At 50.4% G+C, this 17,841-nt stretch overlaps 2 protein-coding genes across 2 annotated transcripts; both read right to left on the bottom strand.

The window, feature by feature from the left end:
- Positions 1-466: 466 nt before the first annotated feature.
- Positions 467-5,560, bottom strand: BO66DRAFT_413008 (bifunctional K:H/Na:H antiporter NHX1; the record flags this gene model as incomplete). The annotated part of the gene is made up of 6 exons (XM_025649389.1): positions 467-1,677; positions 1,727-2,386; positions 2,473-2,625; positions 2,688-2,719; positions 3,981-5,190; positions 5,260-5,560. The coding sequence occupies 6 exons, from the start codon at positions 5,558-5,560 to the stop codon at positions 467-469; spliced, it is 3,567 nt and encodes a 1,188-aa protein (XP_025502077.1).
- Positions 5,561-7,503: 1,943 nt separating this feature from the next.
- Positions 7,504-9,900, bottom strand: steA (sexual development transcription factor SteA; the record flags this gene model as incomplete). The annotated part of the gene is made up of 5 exons (XM_025643947.1): positions 7,504-7,750; positions 7,807-7,890; positions 7,987-9,525; positions 9,586-9,685; positions 9,777-9,900. The coding sequence occupies 5 exons, from the start codon at positions 9,898-9,900 to the stop codon at positions 7,504-7,506; spliced, it is 2,094 nt and encodes a 697-aa protein (XP_025502076.1).
- Between the last annotated feature and the right edge of the window lie 7,941 nt (positions 9,901-17,841).

Genomic DNA, 17,841 nt, shown 5'->3' with positions numbered 1-17,841 from the left:
GAGTAGAGTACATAACAATCAAATTCCCGTTCCCCCCCCCCCCCCCCCGGCTCTTCTTGTTATTACCCCATCTAATCAATCAACAACAACGACTACTACTACTACTGAGGCTAAATTAATGGTTCGAACATTCTTGAAATTCAACTAGTAGGAAGTGGTATCTAGGTAGGAAGTAGTAGTAGTAGTAGAAGGTGACTGTTCCATCTACCAAGTCTCCGTCTCCGTCTCCCTTCGCTTCGCGTAACAATAGCTGGAGGCCTCCTCGGGGGTAAGGGGTAACCAGACCCAGCCCAGATATGCCAATGGGAAAGTTAAAAGAAGAAAGGGAGGGCAAACAAAATCAGATCGAAGAGGCACGAGCGAATAACAAACACACCGGTAGACTGCACCCAATATATAGCACATATATACAGGCGACGCCGGAATCAATGGCAATAGCGGCAGCTACGCATGGAAGTCACTTCATTCAGACTGCACCAGGGCCCTTGTGATTGGACTGATCTAAAAGAAGTCGGGGTTTGATGTAATCTTCATCCAGCTGTCGGAACCACGCCGCGTGGTCTCCCGATGCCCCTGAGAAGAGGTCCCGGATCGCCGCCCTTGCGCTCAATGTTGTCTCGCGTCGCATAGGAGAGGTATTGGCCGGGGTTTGGTCCTGGGACCCTCCCAAATACTGTTGGGGTTGCGAGGGAGACCGCCGCAGTCGAGACGTAGGAGCTGAAGGGGGAAGGTCGTCATCCGAGGGCTCATCACCTACATCGAGATCGAAGGCGTCGAGCTGATCGGCGTCTGTCGCACGACCCTTGCCATTATTCTTCAATCCAAATTCATCCTCGCTTGCCGCGCTGCTCTCGCTGTGGCTCCGAGGCCGACCACCCAACAAAGTAGCTGTTGAGGAACGGTCACGAGCGGTGTCTCGCTGACTGTAGGCATTCGAGTACATTCGGGAATGTCCTCGAGAGCCAGACGGCGGAGGACTGGGACGACGGTTGTTACCACTGGAGTAGCTATCGTGGCGGTCGAGCTCGCCCCGCGGAATGCCATCCAAAGGAATGGTCGAATCAATGCGGCGAGGAGTGTATCCCAAGCCTGTGTCAGAGCGTTTGTAATATGTGCCGCCATTGGTCACCTCGATATCGAACTCATCATCTGACTCAATTTCCTCCACAACACCGGTCCGGATCCCGAGAATCTCCAGCATTCGAGCGGTGGTACCACCAAAGATAATCACGGTCAACACGACGACCACAAGTACCGTAGCACGGAGTGCTGGAGCATTGACACCTTTTAGGCCGGCGGCTAGGGCCACACCAACAGCTCCACGCAAGCCCGCCCAGAAGAGCATGGCTTGATAAGCAAAAGGTAGCTCATCTGCAACGTCCATGCCACGGCGACGGGCTCTGTACCGAATGAACCAATTGATCGCTCGAGACAATGGGAACACCGCCAGGTAGCGGGCTATACAGATACCGAAAACGGCCACGAGAATGAATAAGGGCTTGAACTGTAAATTCCTCTGGACAAGAAGGTCCAACCCAAGGTATATGAAGATAAAGTTCTCGGATAATTGTGCCATCACTTGGAAGAGGTACTTCGTCGTCAACTGCGTCCGGCGGGACATGTTGTAGTACGCATAATGTTTCATGGTAATGCCGCAGAACAGGAGAGACACAATACCTGGTCTATTGTCAGCTTGACTCGAGAACAATGAGGAAATGCAACCTACCGGAGAGGTAGACGCCGTTGGAGAAGAAGTAGCTGGCGTAGGCAATAAGCACGATCAGACAGCTTTCAATCTTCGGCTGGCGTCTGACATGAGTATATTTCAGACCAAGGGCAGTCATGATGCCAACGATAACGCCGACAATCATACTTCCGAAGAAGACGAGCAAGAACAGCCCAATAGCCTCAAATAGGTTCAAGAAAGTCAGAGAGCCCGCCTCACTATCGGCATACTTTTGCGCGGTCTCGAACAGGACGATCGCGATGGCGTCATTCAGGATTGATTCACCGAAAATGACCGTATAGAGCTTGGGCTCGACCTTGTATAGGTTGAAGATGGCCAAGATGGTAACGGGATCCGTCGCCGATAACGTAGCGCCCACCGAGATCGCCTCGACGAAGGTCATATCTAGCCCATCCAACGGAATTCTCGTCCAGACAAACAGAATCAGACCCAGCACGATGGCGGAAATGAAGGTCCCCGCAAACGCAAAGGTCAGGATAGTACCGATGTTTCGGAAGAAGTTTGCTTGGTGTAACTCGTAGCCTGAGGCCAGAATGATCGGAGGCAGGAGGAGGTTGAAGAAGAATTGATAGTCAAACGCGACACTGTCTTGAATTGGTGATTCGGGGCTTAAGCGTATAATCAACCCGACAAACATGCCTGTATGCGTCCATCAGCCTTTGTTATGAATCGCAAGGGCACCGCATTGCGGCCCACATCCGCCCTTGATGGTTGGACAAACACACCCGCGAAGATGGACAGGACTGTTTCATGGACCGCCTGAATCTTTTTCTGTTGTAGTATGTAACTGGTGAAGAGCGCGAACATCAACAGCATGATCAGGATGAAGAGCGCCCAGGAGCTGAAGAACTCCTTGGTGCCGGCCTCGGGAGCATCAGCTGAAGAATAGGCATGTCAGTTTTGGGGCTGCGGTCTTTGTGAGCAAAATCGCATCGCGTACCATCGTCGGGATCTGTGTCAGAGTCCACCGCTCTACCTAGGATACATAAATTCTAGTCAGCCATCGTGCCTATGATGGGCGCGCCTGAGATGGAGGAATAGCTCTTCCGCAGAAGGGGGAATTGGAAACCCCCGATCGAGACGCAATCAAATTGAGGGACACATACGGAGCAACTGGTGCAATACATCGCCCATCACTTGACTAGCCATTGTACTTGAAGATTTGGCTTGTCGACGCGGACGATGGCAAACGGACGATTAACCCCAACGGCGAGTGTCTGGCGCCAGAGTGGAATCGCAGACACACATAATCATCCGCGGATCATGCACGATCCAACGGGAGGGAAGTTAGAGTCGGTAAGATTTCAAGTGTGGAAAAAACCGAGACGAGAAAAGAAAAGAGAAAAGAGAAAAGAGAACTAGAATAGTAAATTTGAAGAAAAAGGAGGAGGGAGGAGTAGAAGAGGTCGTTGTACGGATAAGGTACAATAGTTGGTTAAGGATGGAGGAGAATAAATTAGTAAGTGGAAGAAGACAGACAACGATAAGTGTGTTGTTGTTGTTGTTGTTGCTGCTACTGCGGAGCGGTGGTACCTACGGTAGTCTTGATAGTGCGGGCGGGCGGGCACTCAATCCGTCAGTCAATCAATCAATCAACCAGTTCATCAATCAGTCGTCACACAGGGGGGGGGGGGAAGCTACGCAAGTCACTCCGGTAGTTAACTTAGTAACTTGGGTAGGATTCGTCAACACCCGTCGGGGTCCCGCTGTTGGTAGGATGTGTGTGTGTGTTCGGCCCGCAATTGATCCTCCGCTGCTGGTATGCATGGATCTCTCTACTTTCTCTACTTTCTCTACTTTCTCTACTTTCTCTACTTTCTCTACTTTCTCTACTTTCTCTACTTTCTCTACTTTCTCTACTTTCTCTCTCTCTCTCCCTCTCTCTCTCTCTCTCATCCCTTGTGGTCTATCTACACTCATCTTTTTAATCTGGTAAAATCAAAGCCCCAGGTGTTATAAATAAGCACTGATACCTGATTTCTAAATTGTTCTTGATGTTCTCTGACTAGCTAGGGGCCGACTACTTACATACGTGACTAATTACACTCTACTCTCATCTGAGATAGTCTTCCGTCAGTCCTCTTGAGCACCCGGTGAAAGCGCCATTTGCTCCTGCTCCTACTATAAGGCATACACTCACCGAGTTCCCTCCGCGAGTCTGTGAGCCAACCATGCCGCAACTAGCGTCGCGCAGCCTCCAAATCTTAGCACCCATCCGACACTATCGTCCCACGGCTCCCCGCGAGGTTTCTGGAAGGCCTTGAAGATGGCACTGGAGATCAGACTCGAGAGGATCTGAGGCGCTGACACGGCAACGTTGTGAAGCCCCAGGATAATGCCCGCCTGCGCCAGGTTCTCATCCTCTTCTCCTTTATCAGTGGTCACATTGTGCCCGTGTTCGAGGTCTTCCCTAACCGTAGCCGGAGTGGCGGAGACGCTGGTGTTGGGTACCGTACCGTCAGCCCGCTGGCGTCGAAGCCGGCGCTCCGTGTCAATGCGCGATACCTCCGCCGAGATTAGGGCAAAGGGCGCCCAAAGCGTCAACGCCCATGAGATTCCAACAAGCCCGACAACCACGGTAGCGGCTTGGTATGACGATATGAAGAACGTACTAAACATACAGATGGCAAAATTGACATGCGAGATCAACCAAGCGCGGCGGAGGGTAAGGCCTGGAATCTGTAATTTGGAGAGCCACCCAGCCCCTTCTGCGTATCCACCTTTGGGTTCAGGAGAGATACCGGTAGGTGCTTCCATCGCCGTTCCTATTGAGGATGATCGCCTCCGATCGCCGAGGAAAGGCTCCTCCTCCAATTGATCATCTGAAACTTCAGACTCGCTGGCAACGATCGGCTTGTATGTAGGCACAACAAGAATCGGCAGGGTCAGGTTAGCCACAAAGGAGATAATGGCGTAAACAAGAAGTGCAAATGTCCCAATGCGGGTGGCTTCTTCCCATGCTTTGTTGATGTCATGCTCCGACAACCCCGGGTGTGCTTCGAAAATTGGATTGACAAAAAGCTGTCCAATGTATGTGGTCGAGTAAAACAGGAAAGGAAACCAGCCGACCCAAGCAGCCAGCTGGACCTCGCAGACCTTCGCTATCTCTGGCGGTAGAAATCGGATCGACTTGAAGACCTGCTTGAAGAAAGCAACCAAGCCAGGGTTGCCCCCGGATGGAGGTCCTTCCAGTCGTGGATCTCGTTCTTTGATGTATGAACAACTGACCAACAATGTACAGATAAGTGATAGTGATGCTAAAGCGCACAGCACTTTAAACTGCGTGTTGCCCAATAATGGGAAGTACTTGGGCAAATCCACGTATCCAAAAATATATCCAAGGATGTTGCCCAGACCAGTCATGCGGCTGGCCCACGCATTCGCTGATTCCTGCTGGTGTGAGGGCGCATTATCAACAATGAAACACCGGATACCTGCTTGGACTGTAGCCAAACTCCCGTCAGCATTCTCCGCGATCAAGCCACACGAGGGCAAACTCTGGCCAGACCTACCAGTATTTACAGAAAAGTCCAAGCAATACATCAGGATAGTGGCTAGCACAATAACCACTGTCTGAGACGCATCGGACCCCGGTGCAACATCGAATACTCCAAGGAGGCCTTCTGTGAGCTCTCGGACCCAGGCTAAGGCAAGGAGGGAGACAACGCTCGCTGCACCGCCGACCACCATGAACGGCTTTCGCTTCCCCCATGATATGCGACAGTTATCACTGCAGATGCCGATGTAGGGTTGAACGAGGGTTCCTGTCAAAGGACCGGCGATCCAAACGAAAGCAAGTAGAGCCTTGCTCATTCCAAGAGACAAAAGATAGGGCTACAGCCACCCCCAGGGATTAGTCCAAGCAGGATCATGCGGCGGGACCGTGCGAGCTTACCGATCCATTGGATAGCTCAGTAGACCATACGACCTGAAGACTGAGACAGTGGATATAGTTATCAGCTTTCTGGCTGCTGTGGGAAGCAGACTCATGCTCCGAATGGAGGTCAGTGCTCACCCGCCAATACTCAAGGTCAACAAGAACAGATACCAGCTGCTCTTGGTCTCCGATATATCGGGAGTATCTCCCGATCCATTGATTGCACTTGATTCTCCGGAGTGCGTCATTGAAGTCACTTCATTACTGTCAGCTGCTCCCACCAAAGGGGACGTTTCATTGGCAAACCGATAATGTGCTTCCGGCATTGAAATCGTGTTCTGAAAAGGGTTCCCTCAAAATAGACTAGCAGAGGCTACTCTGAGCTGATGTGCTTGAGCTATGATCCAGTCTTCTGAGTAATTTTCTCAAGATGACCAGGGTATCAACGGTTGAGGTAGAGGCGACCACGCTTCGTCTGCACGAAGTGGGAAGACAGTGCCTGTCAGAGGTGATACAGCCGAGCGCGTCGAAGCAGCCGGAGGGAGAAAGTCAAAGCCAAGTCACTGCGTCTAGATGATTTCCTTGCTCAAAGCTCAAGCAAGTGTAGCTCTAAACGAGGCCGGGCGGGAGGCTATAGAGGCAACGCGGGTTGGATCGGGCAGAACCAGAATGTTTACTGAAACGGAGTTGAAATGGGAATGATTCAGTCCTGATATTGATCCATGACTGCATGAGACTTTGGAGGATATCTAAATAATAAGAGCCAGCCCCAAGGGTAAGGGTAAGGCAAAGGAGATGAGATGATGATGAACAGCAAGCATGTCATGTGTCCTTCGCGCCTCGCTTCTTCTTGGTAAGGTTGGGTCGACGTCAGCAGGCCACCCACGTGACTGAGCCACGATTTGTTCCCGTTTAGTCCGGGGAAAAGCAATCCATCCATTCATGAAACACTACGGGGTGATTGAAGGTCGTCTGACTGGGGTAAATCTCATTACCATTTGATTCATATCTATATGCATGTATTTCGCCAGAACCAGAACACTCCTGCCACAGTCACAAGTCCCACCTTTTGCTTTCCCATTCATGGCGACTCCATGCTTCGGATCCAGGATACCAGGGCTTTTCAGCCCAAACGCGCCGGATTGGTCGCCAGATAAACCTCCCGAGCCTCATACTAGGTAGTCATAGCCTCTCTCCCAAGGTTCGAGTTGGGGACCCCGTTTTTGTCTTAACTTGCGTCTCCAAGGTTACCATTTCCCACCTCAACATATTTGATCGAAATGCAGGCAAAGAAAGTGACAGGATCATGAGAAAAGAAAAAGAAAAAAAATGATACAAGAGATTCCCATTATCAACATAACACATGAGGAAGAAACAGAACCAGAGGCCGAACCGAAGCGCAGAGGATAAGGGGGTAAGGAAAAAGAAAAGAATAAGAAACCCGATTGTTATGGGAATCTACCAGCGTAGTCCACAATCGCAAATGTCGATGTCGCGCGTATTAGGGATAAGTAGATCCAGCGCGATCGTCAAAATAAGTCACAGGGGAGCTGTTGCTCGTCCATGCCAGGGTATTGCCAGGGTATCGCTGTGACTGTCGAACAAAGGACAGGCCTAAAGACAAAAAGCCACCACAGGTAGCCAGAGATGGTTCGAGGAATATCGCTGGGACGTGGCATAAGCAATGAGGGTCTACCAAATCAAACACAAATTCGATAGGTCATCCAGAAGCAGGTAGTATGAACATAGGACCCGCATGAGCCAGGTCCGAAAGAAGGCGGCATAATATGACGGAAGATCAAGGTATGTTACCCGCAGAGTATATGCGATATAAAAAAGGTTAATGCGGTTCAGGCATTTCCGAAGAATATCGGAGTCCTCAGATCTGTTGTTGCAAAAGTTGGGGCGCAATCATATGAGGAGCCATCATGGTGGGCATAGAAGCCGGCAAAGTCATTGCAGATGGCATTGTGGTCACACTAGGGACGACAGCACTTGGCATCGAGTCGGACGGCGAGGATCCCTCATCTTGGGAGCCAAATCCGTTCTCCTCATTCTCAAGGTCATCATCCGGCACAGAAACTGGCGGCTGACCATCTTGCTGAGCCTCGTGAATACGACGGTGCCTGGTATACGACATTAGGGGACTGTGATACTAGAATAGCATACCAGGAAGACTTACTGTGCAAGATTGTCCGACCGGGAAAAGGCCTTGTTGCAGTAGGGACAAGGATAAGGTCGCTCTTGAGTGTGAGTCCTCACATGTCTAAGCATCAGATGTCAGCAAGAAGCTACAGGAGCCGTGCTGGCACACAGCCGTAGCGGACAGAATAACCAGACAAAGATAGTGATAGTGACTAACCTCTTCAGATGTTCTAGTCTCTTGAACAGACGTCCACATGACGGGATCGGACAGGAATGCGATTTCTGTGGATAGGGGCCAAGTTCCATCATGGTAGCGCTCCGAGCCCGGCGAACAGGCCCAGGAGCATATCGTTCTACCTTGCTTCCCGCACTGTGCTGGGCGGGAACGTCGAGCGCCTCGCCATCTGGAAGAGGAGCGAGTTCATCTGTACCATTCGTGGGACGCATGACATGCGACTCAGGAGTTTCATCCAAACTCGACAAGGGGGTGCTATGGCGCGACATTTCATGCAACAAATTCTTCTGAGGAAGAACCGCCGCACGATAACCATTGAGGGAGCGATGGATGTCGTGATGCGAATCATCTCCTGCCTCTGGAATAGGGGCCACGGAGCTGGACACAGACCGCCGAAGGTCACTTGGCCGATGGGCGGCATAAGTGACAGCTTGGGGTTGTGGGGCCGTAACCTGCGGGTGCATAGTAGCAGCAGCACTAGTGACGCCTGGAGGGATAGAGGACCGGCGCCGACGCTGCTTGTACGTCGGTGAGCCTTCTAGCATGGAATAGACATTTGAGGGGAAAGATCTAGCCGGAGTTGGGAAGTGAGCGCTTGTGAAATTCGAAGGAGGAAGCTGCATCATCGGATGGTAAGGTGCTGCCGAGGAGATATCTGGGATAGCGGTGTAGAGACCGGTATCTTCGTTGGCGATATAGGCTGGTTCAGCGCCAAGGTGACCGTGCTGCGGAGGCGTGACTGGTTCAAACGATAAACCCCGATTGGAATAATCCTCGTACTGCGAGGACACGAAGGACGGAGCCGGGGAGTATTCGACGAAGGTTGGCATTGAGGCATGACGCTGGTGGATGCGAGCAATCGGCATCCCGTTGCGATCGTACTGGATCTGCCCATACTCTGCTTCACGCTTAATAACGTTTTGGGCTAGAGTCGTAGGCATGGGGATCGGGTTGTACATCGCCGGGTGGCCGGACTCGTCCGGGAGAAGGGGTAGCGCCGGGGGAGCCATTTGGGGAGCCATCTGAGGAGGAGGCATAGCGTCAACGGTCCGAACCACTGGGGATGCAGGTTGGCCATATGTCGTACTTGCGTGAGCAGCAAACGATGATGAGTTCGCTTGTTGTGCCTTTGTGAGCTGTTCATACAAGGACTGCGATGAATCAAACTCGAAAGACAGAGCAGGCTCGCTGACTGCAACTGTGGTCGCCTCCTGGCCCATCTTCTCGCGCTTCAAATCACGCTCCAACGCATCGAGGAAAAGGCGGTCGTGAGGCACGCTGTACCAATAGAATACCTTCTGTTTCTTCTGAGTGCGGATGCAGTTGTTCTTGTACAGGAAGTCGAGGAATGGACTCTTGGGTTCTTCGAGCGTGGCATCAGTTCCGGCCTTGAGGTTTCGCAGATCCGAGAAGATACCCTCCTCGAACTTCTTCGAGTTTTTGACCGGGCGACCGAAGGCTTGGAATCTAAAGGCCAGGCATCTCACGATATCCGTGCCCGAGATGTGAAAGAGGTTGTTCCTGTCACCAATCAGCGTGTGCGCCTTTCCCTACCCATTGTTTCTTCTACTCCAAACTAACCAGAGAACACATGATATGTAGTCGCCTGTCGGGAGCAGGAACCTGCGGATGAGTTGATCCGTATGCCAGTCTACGGGCGCTGAGAGAAGGAAATATTTGACTTGTGGGGAGGCGGCACAAGGTCAGCTTCTAGAGTGGCGACGGAGGGGGGAAGCCCAGATAACGTTGCAGTGGCATGATATAGGACTTACGATTGTCGACCTGCTGCAGTGCGACTTGCGCATCATGAGGAAGGCTTTGCTGGGCTTCGTTTGAGAGCATAAATGTCTCTGGCTTCTGGGGAGGCGCCATAGGGGCACCATGTTGGGGATACATTGTGAATGTGATACAGTGGTCTGGTGAGAATTCCATCAGCCCGAGTCGGCAAGCGAAGTTTGTATGCATGTGCGCAAACAAAGACTCATGGTGGACGGGATGTTAAACATAGCCACCGTTGGGCCGAACAAGGAAGACGCACCGCCAAATGAACCTGATCAAAGAAAAAGCGGATGGACCGCACGCAATCACCAAGGGCGACTTTCCGAGAGAAAGAGAGAGAGCAACGACCCGGAGAAGTGATTGATATTGTGGGTAGATTGGATGTATGTCGACGATAAATCGTGAAACAAGTGAGATCCAAACACGCGATCTGAGAAAAGAGTACCAGCCTCCTGGGTAAGATGTGTTGTTGTTGTTCTCGTCGTCGTTTAGGCGCTGACGTTGCCGGCCCCTCGTCCAAACGGGTAAGAAAAGGGCGAAGAGAAAAAGAGAGCAATGGAGAGTTGAACTGGGCCAGCCCGATTACAAGTCTCTTAGAATAACTCGCACGGCGAAGGGGGGGATGGAAATGAAACGAAAGGAGGTGAAAAGAAGAAAGAGGCAAGTCGTGATGGGAGGAAGAGAGGGGGAGGGGAAAGAGAAAGAGGAAGGGGAAGAAGAGGAGGAGGAGGAGAAAGAGGAAGAGGGAGATGAGAATTGAGGTAGGACTTGCTTTTTTACAGTGGTGTGGTTGGAGAAAGAGGTAGTAGGTAAGAAGGTATAACTAGGTTTTGGTATGTAAGTCCAGCAGTAAGTAGTAATTATAACGCCAATCGATAATAATAAATAATAATGGGGAGGGGGCAATAAGAAAAAGGAAATAGAAAAAAAGAGAGAATAAAAATAAATAAGAATAATCAGAAAAAAGAACGACCGAGAAAAACCAAAGGGAAAAAAAAAAAAAGGAAAAGAGGGCAAAATCGGCGTCAGAACTGGGAAGAAGGAATTCAGGGAGCGCCGACCGAGACCCGCGGATCGAGTTTCTACTACGGAGACTACTCGAGTACTCAGTACTACGGAGTAGACAACACTAACAGACTGTGCGCACTACTCAGCAAATTACTAATTACCTAGCTAACGAGTACCTACCTACTCAGTAGGAAGCCCTTTCTGCTCTGTATAGGACGGACGTAAAGAAGTCGAAGCCTGAACACTGATTGATGCTATTGAGGTAGACCTCTACCTCTTTCACTCGGTGCATTTCTTAGGAGCAACACATACACATTTACATACACAAAAAAAACACACACCATCCCTCCCTCCTTCTCTCTCTCTTTCTTTTCTCCTCAAACGCCTTTTCAATCCTATTGTCCTAGGCCACCTCGATTGACTCTCGAATTGGTTAGACACCAGGAAACGCGCACGGCGAAAAAGTAGGGCTTCGACGGTTCGACCCAGGCATAAGCGGAGACTGGCGCCAGGGACCGGCTCCAGAAGTCAAGGGAAGCAAGCCTGTTAGGTACTCTTCTGAGATCCTAAGATACCGTAGTTACCGGTTCTCAATTAAGCTTCCCCTTTCCACCATTCTCACCCGAGTCCAAAAATATCCTCCTAATGACGCTACCAATATCGCAACGCTTGAAGAAGCACCGAGAGGTGGGGTTGAACTTTGTGAAGGGGGGAGGGAGGAGGGGAAAAAGAATGGAAGTTAGTTTAGTTAACTTTCATTGTTCGACGGGCACCCGGGCGGTAAGATACCAGTAACCACGGTATTGGTACAGTCTATCTAGTATCCACCATTATTCCACCTTCAGGGGAGAAGAGCTAACTGAACCCCAATGACAACAAACGTAAGTCAAGAAGGTGTGGGGCATCTCTCCATCCATTATTCAATCAATCAATACTGTTGACCCGTTCTGGCCTCTGCCCTTAAGGGCCCCACCACTATTGACTGATGGACTGGGAAGCAAGCAGTCCTGGATTATTGTTGTTTTGTTGTTGTCATGGCTGGGTCCATCTCTTCTCTCGGATTAGTGAATTCATCACTACCAAGTAGCCAACTGCCAATGTTCTCGACTTCCTCATGGCGAGCAAACAGTCCTCGTATTTGCCGGGCTCTACTAGTCGGCCAACGGAGAGCCAACTCAGGGGCAACAAACTGAACATACAAGATCAGTGATCGAAGAATGGCAGATATTAACCCACGAGTCTGTGGTAGGCTTATGAGGTTCCTACTCCTAGCAATGGCCTATGTCCGAGAGATCGTAGACTGCATACCTTGTAGTAGAAGTATGCATCACAAGTCACGGGTACTAGAAGTGGGGGGAAGCTAAACCGCCTACTTACCTTGTAAAAATGAGGGGAAGACCTGATCTTGATACCTCATCTCGCTACTGAGAAAGATTTATGGGGAAGGAATTCGCTTATCACAGCAAGCACGGGATTCTTTGCAAAGTAACTTATAGTACTATATGTGCAATCTTCAGAGATGATGGATTGATCATCAAGGGAAAACCAAGCTTGTGTGGATGATATGTCTACATACATGCATAACTAACAGCTCCTGCATCAATGAACCTTTCTTGGGGGCGCTTCCTGGGGGGCCAATTCCAGCATTTCCTGCCTCATCACCTCTGCCTCTCTTTCCCCCTTTCGGTCCCCACACGCAGCAAACTGTTCACCGCGGCGGCTAAGATGACGGACTGATTGACTGACTCTCGGGGCAGGGACAACAAACATGCTGTCACTACGTAGTAGGGTACAGTCCAGTCCAGTACCTCTATAGCTTAGGTAGCTAGCAGTCGAGGGAGCAAATCATCCAACGGCGCTGCACAGAGTGGAACCAAAAAGTCCCCATCCATGCCAAGCCAAGACAAGACTGCACACACTGAACAGTGAACACTCACTCACTCCCCCCGATAAAACTGGCGCGGGAAACAATCGTGAAGCATTCGCCCCCTTGTTTCAGGGTAAGCGCTTAACTTCCCACCAATAGCAGGCAAGGTGCAATCCCTTTGGCCCGCACGGCTACTGCTTGCGATGCTCGTCTCAGCCTCTCAGTGGCCCCCAATGGCCCAATCCAGAATGAGAATATCCCCCATGGGCATAAATGGGTATTGAGCAGGCGTCGAGTCCGTCTTCAGGTTCAAGGTTCCAAGTTCCTGCCTCCACCACCTTTCAGTCCTGCTCCTCACAGGCTCACAGACATTTGATTTCGGTCCGTGCCCTTGCCTACCCTGCCGTGTCCTGACTTCCTCCCCCTTCTTCTCTTTCCCCTCCCAACCCGCCTCCTCCAGGCTGTAAATAGCATTTGTACTGTAAAGTACTGTACACTATAGCTAGCCGTGAATCATCTCCATTCGGCTATGTTATGTGATGCGATGTAATAGCGCAGCAAATAATGGCAGTGCTGTGACACGGTCAATGCTCTATCATTATCGTCGTCGGTGATCATCTATCTGCCGGCATCTGACTGCCACCCATCAGAGCCACTAAGAGTATGCACTGTACAGAGTACTGTACTGGTAGTCGGACATTTTGCATGCACAATGCAGAGTTATCTGCGGGCATCCGAGCAGGCAGCAAAAGAAGGACTTCTACTCTCGCTTATGTTTGGATCACAACTGGAAAGAGTTCTTACGTGAACTCCGGAATGGGGGCAATAGAGTATTGTTGGGTCTCGCAAGAGTCTATCGACTCTCTGTACGGTACATCGACCAGCTGTCTCTCCTATCGATTGCCCCAGCTTTCGTGGGTGCTGATTTCCTCAACTCAGTAGGTAGGTCTGTAATGGTCTATCTCCCTAAACTTGCATGGACCCCATGCTGTAATTATAGCAACTTAAGGGCCAGGTTCTTGAACGGTCCATCTCCTGTTACTCGTCCAGATATGGTGTAAGAAGCGACCAAGCGGCAGCGCCAAACGACGCCACTTATGATTGAACCTGGCTCTTAAGAGTAAGTACCATAGCTAAAGCTATCTTCTTGTCTCTTCCTTCAATTTTTTTGGGAGAGGGGGGGTTGATCAATCATCAAGGTAAACCGATGTCGCGTCTCCGAGGAGAAGATCAGAGGCCCAGAAGCGGTACTGGACTGTACAATGGATCCGCGCACACTCGTAGGTCGGCCAGCAGGCCATAATCGCCGGGATTTCCTATAGCATGGAATGCATAACATTTGGGCTTCGCGCATCGTAATAAAGTGCACAGCCATTAACCTCATATACCAGCAGTCGATCTACGGGGTAGTTTAATTAAAATAACATACCATGGGGGGGAGGAGGGTTATCCAAGCTCATTTTTGAGACACATAAATTTGGTCCGTGTGCAACCTGCCCGTACCATGCGCATAAGGCTGTAATCACATGGGTTTGTGATCTATTCACCACTGGACTTTTTCAGATCTTGGCTCATCCGTTCTGTGCACTCATTATTCTCGCAACTTGAAGCCGAAGCGGAAGACTGACACGCCCGGCTATCTATCAAGATTGGGTTTCAATCCCCCTCTTCCTGTCCAATCTGGCATCGACAAGGAGGGCGAAAAATTGACCAATCATGGCTTGCAGAAATACCAAAAAAAAAGGGTTTCGTTGTTTGTTCTTTTGCATGTCACTCGGAACCAGAGCATCGTCGTCAGAAGCACGACGTTGGATATCTTGAACATCAACGGGGACTGATCTGCACAACCGAAAGATTGACCGGCAAACGGCGAAGCTTAATCACAGAGCACTCTGATTTGGCCATCTGAAGTAGTGGCCATTTCCGAGATATGATAGATCAATGCAAGATTTCGAGCTTTGTCAGTACATGATCTTTTCGGAGAAGTGACTGGATATGCATCACGGGCAGCAGACAAAGGATTTTTCGTGGTACTTAGGTATGCACCCAGTCTCCGTACTAGGTCGACACCTTAGCAGGGGGAGTATCGTCATAGTGCAGTACTGCCTCGTCCTCATTGGCTTGCCCCTAATTATGTAAGATTCATCTCTCCAGTCACCCTTACTAGGTAAGTTCCCAGGCACTCACTCACTCCACTGACTCGGCCGAAGTGATCATCAATTGCACTTGCACATACGTATAAACGTACAGAGCATTGAGGGGGGCGAGGGGGTACCGTGCTGTTGGGGTCAGAGTCCGTCAATCCAGGGGGGGGAATCTAGACAGTCCTGATCAACATCAAAGCGTTGTCTTTGTCCGGGATCAGTGGCAAAAGACCCTTTGCTAAGCCCATTATTGAATACCTACGTACTGACCCTCCGAGAAGAATTCTCCGATGGCCCAGTGGTCAGGAGTCTAAAAGGCGGGTGTTGATTGCTACATTGGGCGATCACCGAGATTCCCGGGCGAGCCCTATAGAGAACTACGTGGTACGTATGTACACTCGCCGGAGTGCGCGGATAGTGATCTCCCGACGGGGAGAGAAGAGGCGAGGAGGATAAGTTCTGGGCAGAGGGCGTACGCGGGAGAAAGAGCTCTTCTCTTTGCGCAGCGACACGATGCGATGAAGGCGAGGTACGGCCCAGCGTATGGAGCAGTGGAGCGACGAGGAGGTCCTAAACTCCTAGCCTCCCTGGACTTTGCTAAGGTTAGGTTAGCAGCGAAGCTCTCCTGATGGAGAAAATTCTTCTAGACCTTGAAAGGTCCGTTGCTACCAAGCCCAATCTGGTAATTGTACCTGACTCCGGTCTACCGGGTTCTCGGCGGACGGGACTGGAGCCATAAATTACCGCCGTCCTGGACCAAAACAACCTGCGCCAACTATGGATACTGTCTCCGTACACCTGCAGCTACGGATACCTTACTGTGGACTGTGGACTGTAAACATCGGTGCCCGGGACAGAATATTGATCTTACTATGTAGAGTCCAGAAGATCTTGGCCTGCTCCGCGCAACGGAGTCTTTGTTTGATCGTCCAACCCCGAGAACCCATCTGGAAAAGTCCAGCGACAGCATGTCACTGCTATGAAATCCTCGCGAGTCGCGACGAGGCGACGAGGCTCACTCTCGGGTTTCGGAAGCTAAAGCCTCCCATTACTCATATCTAATAAGTTAACTTAGAGAGTATGGGTCAGCGCTTGGTCCATATTCGGGTAAGTTGCAAGATGCTGTATCTGCCTTCCGTTCTCGATTTAGAGCATCGACTGATCCAAAGATGAGGCTACCTAGTACTTAGCGAGCAAGGCGCACTGTCAACACATACTCGTATATGACTTGATCTCTCGAGAACGTGGGTGGGGGGGAGGAGGTCGAGGCGCACCTGCCGTTGGACTTGCGAATGTTGCTATGAGCATTTCATCAGGACAGTACGGTACGATAACTTCTCGCCAGACTACGTCATGGGAGACCTGTCCCGGAAGCTATTTCGCCACGATAGCATGCAGCAGCACCTTCGTTCTTCAGGAGAACTGTATGGCTTGCTATGCCAAAGTTGGCATTGTTTCGTGGATCAGACGAGCAACGGAAAGCAGGCCGGTCTGTTGCCATTTTGGCCAGGCTAAGTGAGGGCCAAGCAACGCAGTACGGGGGATATCGAATAACCTCACAGGGAAAATCGGATACGTCGGACTGGGGCTGGCTGATCAGCGCCATTGTTCCCCCTTCGTGTAAACCTCGGCGTTGCAATGGACGGACCAGATTCCTTTCAACCACCACGACTGGAGATCCGGCAGGTCAACCCGTGAAACCATCGGATTTCCTCCCGTCAGTCTAGACTAGACCATGAATCAAGCCGGCTCCCTACTAGAACTAGCGATTACTCGATACGTCGTTTGTATTGGGTCAAACCAACTTCAAAGACGATGAAGATGGTATAGAATCACCATGTAGCTAATCATTACGCATGCTTTGACATATCGCTGAACGCCGAGGTGCCTTTGGTGTATCTGTTGTGTCTTAGTTGATGGGTGGTATAGGTCAGTCTGGTAGGACATCCGATACTATTTACTCGACTATTCAGAGTCTAAAAAATCCAGAGTGGCCCGAGTCCGTTCTCTTTCATTTTTTTTTTCTTTTTCTTAATCTTTGGTGGATCCCTGTGACGAAAAAGTGCCTGCACTTAGCTACTCAGTCAACAACATGCAACAATTACTTTGCTATCCTGACCCTTTCTGCTAATCAACCTCCGTGCCATTCGAATTCTATAGTCATCGTAATAGTAGTAGCAGTAAGAAGGCGACACGTTCTTCGAGCTCTGGTGGGGTTGGTGCCCTGCTCAGAATTGGGTTACATGCAGAATCTGAAACGACGACAAGCAAGCCCTGGATGGAGTCGTTTTTTCCTTCCTCCCGGCTCTTTTGTTTCCTCTTGTTTCCTGCGGAATTTCGCACATGGCCGGGGCTTCTTTCCAGTTTCAATACTAAGTGACTGACTAATGAGACCGATCCAACACCCCTCCCCGTAGTCGTCCCAAAAGTCGAGCGTTGACTTGAACAAATCACAATCGACTGGTAGACATATTGTGCCTGACTAGCAGTTCCGTCATCCACGGTTACGGCGTCGGTGGGAAGAGAAATTCCCACTCCCATCATTACCCCTACGACTCCCCAACGCACTAAACCTATTATTGTCAGGTCCTTCATGCAGGTACCCCCCCCCTCCTCTCCGGCAGTGGGCACACAGTGGGTGAGCACTGAAAAGGAACTTGAACTGCTTTGTCTCCGGTGGGGAATCCAGGAACAATTATCCATAAACCAGCTCGTCACCACTAGTCTAACCACAGAACCGCAAAAAGAAAAAAAAAAAGAAACAAAAAAGAAACTCAATCAGATCATCGGATGTTCGATTTCTCCTTGGTTCCCCATTCAGCCCTGGTCTGAAGTTTCCACCCCTCCCGAGGAACCAAAGAAAAGAGAAAAGAAAAAAAAATAGGGGTAAAAATGCCCCAACTAAGCTAGAAGAGAAATAGGCCAAATCGACTAGAGTCAACAAACAAACAAACAAAAGAGACCCCCCAATTCACAATTCAAGAGGGAGAGAACCTTCATCTCTACATTGTGTTGGCGAGGCTCGTACTATTGCATCAC

This window comes from Aspergillus aculeatinus, assembly GCF_003184765.1.
Source record: "Aspergillus aculeatinus CBS 121060 unplaced genomic scaffold BO66scaffold_36, whole genome shotgun sequence".
In the NCBI taxonomy this organism is placed as follows: Eukaryota; Fungi; Ascomycota; class Eurotiomycetes; order Eurotiales; family Aspergillaceae; genus Aspergillus; species Aspergillus aculeatinus.
This window is presented reverse-complemented; position numbering and strand designations above follow the sequence as displayed.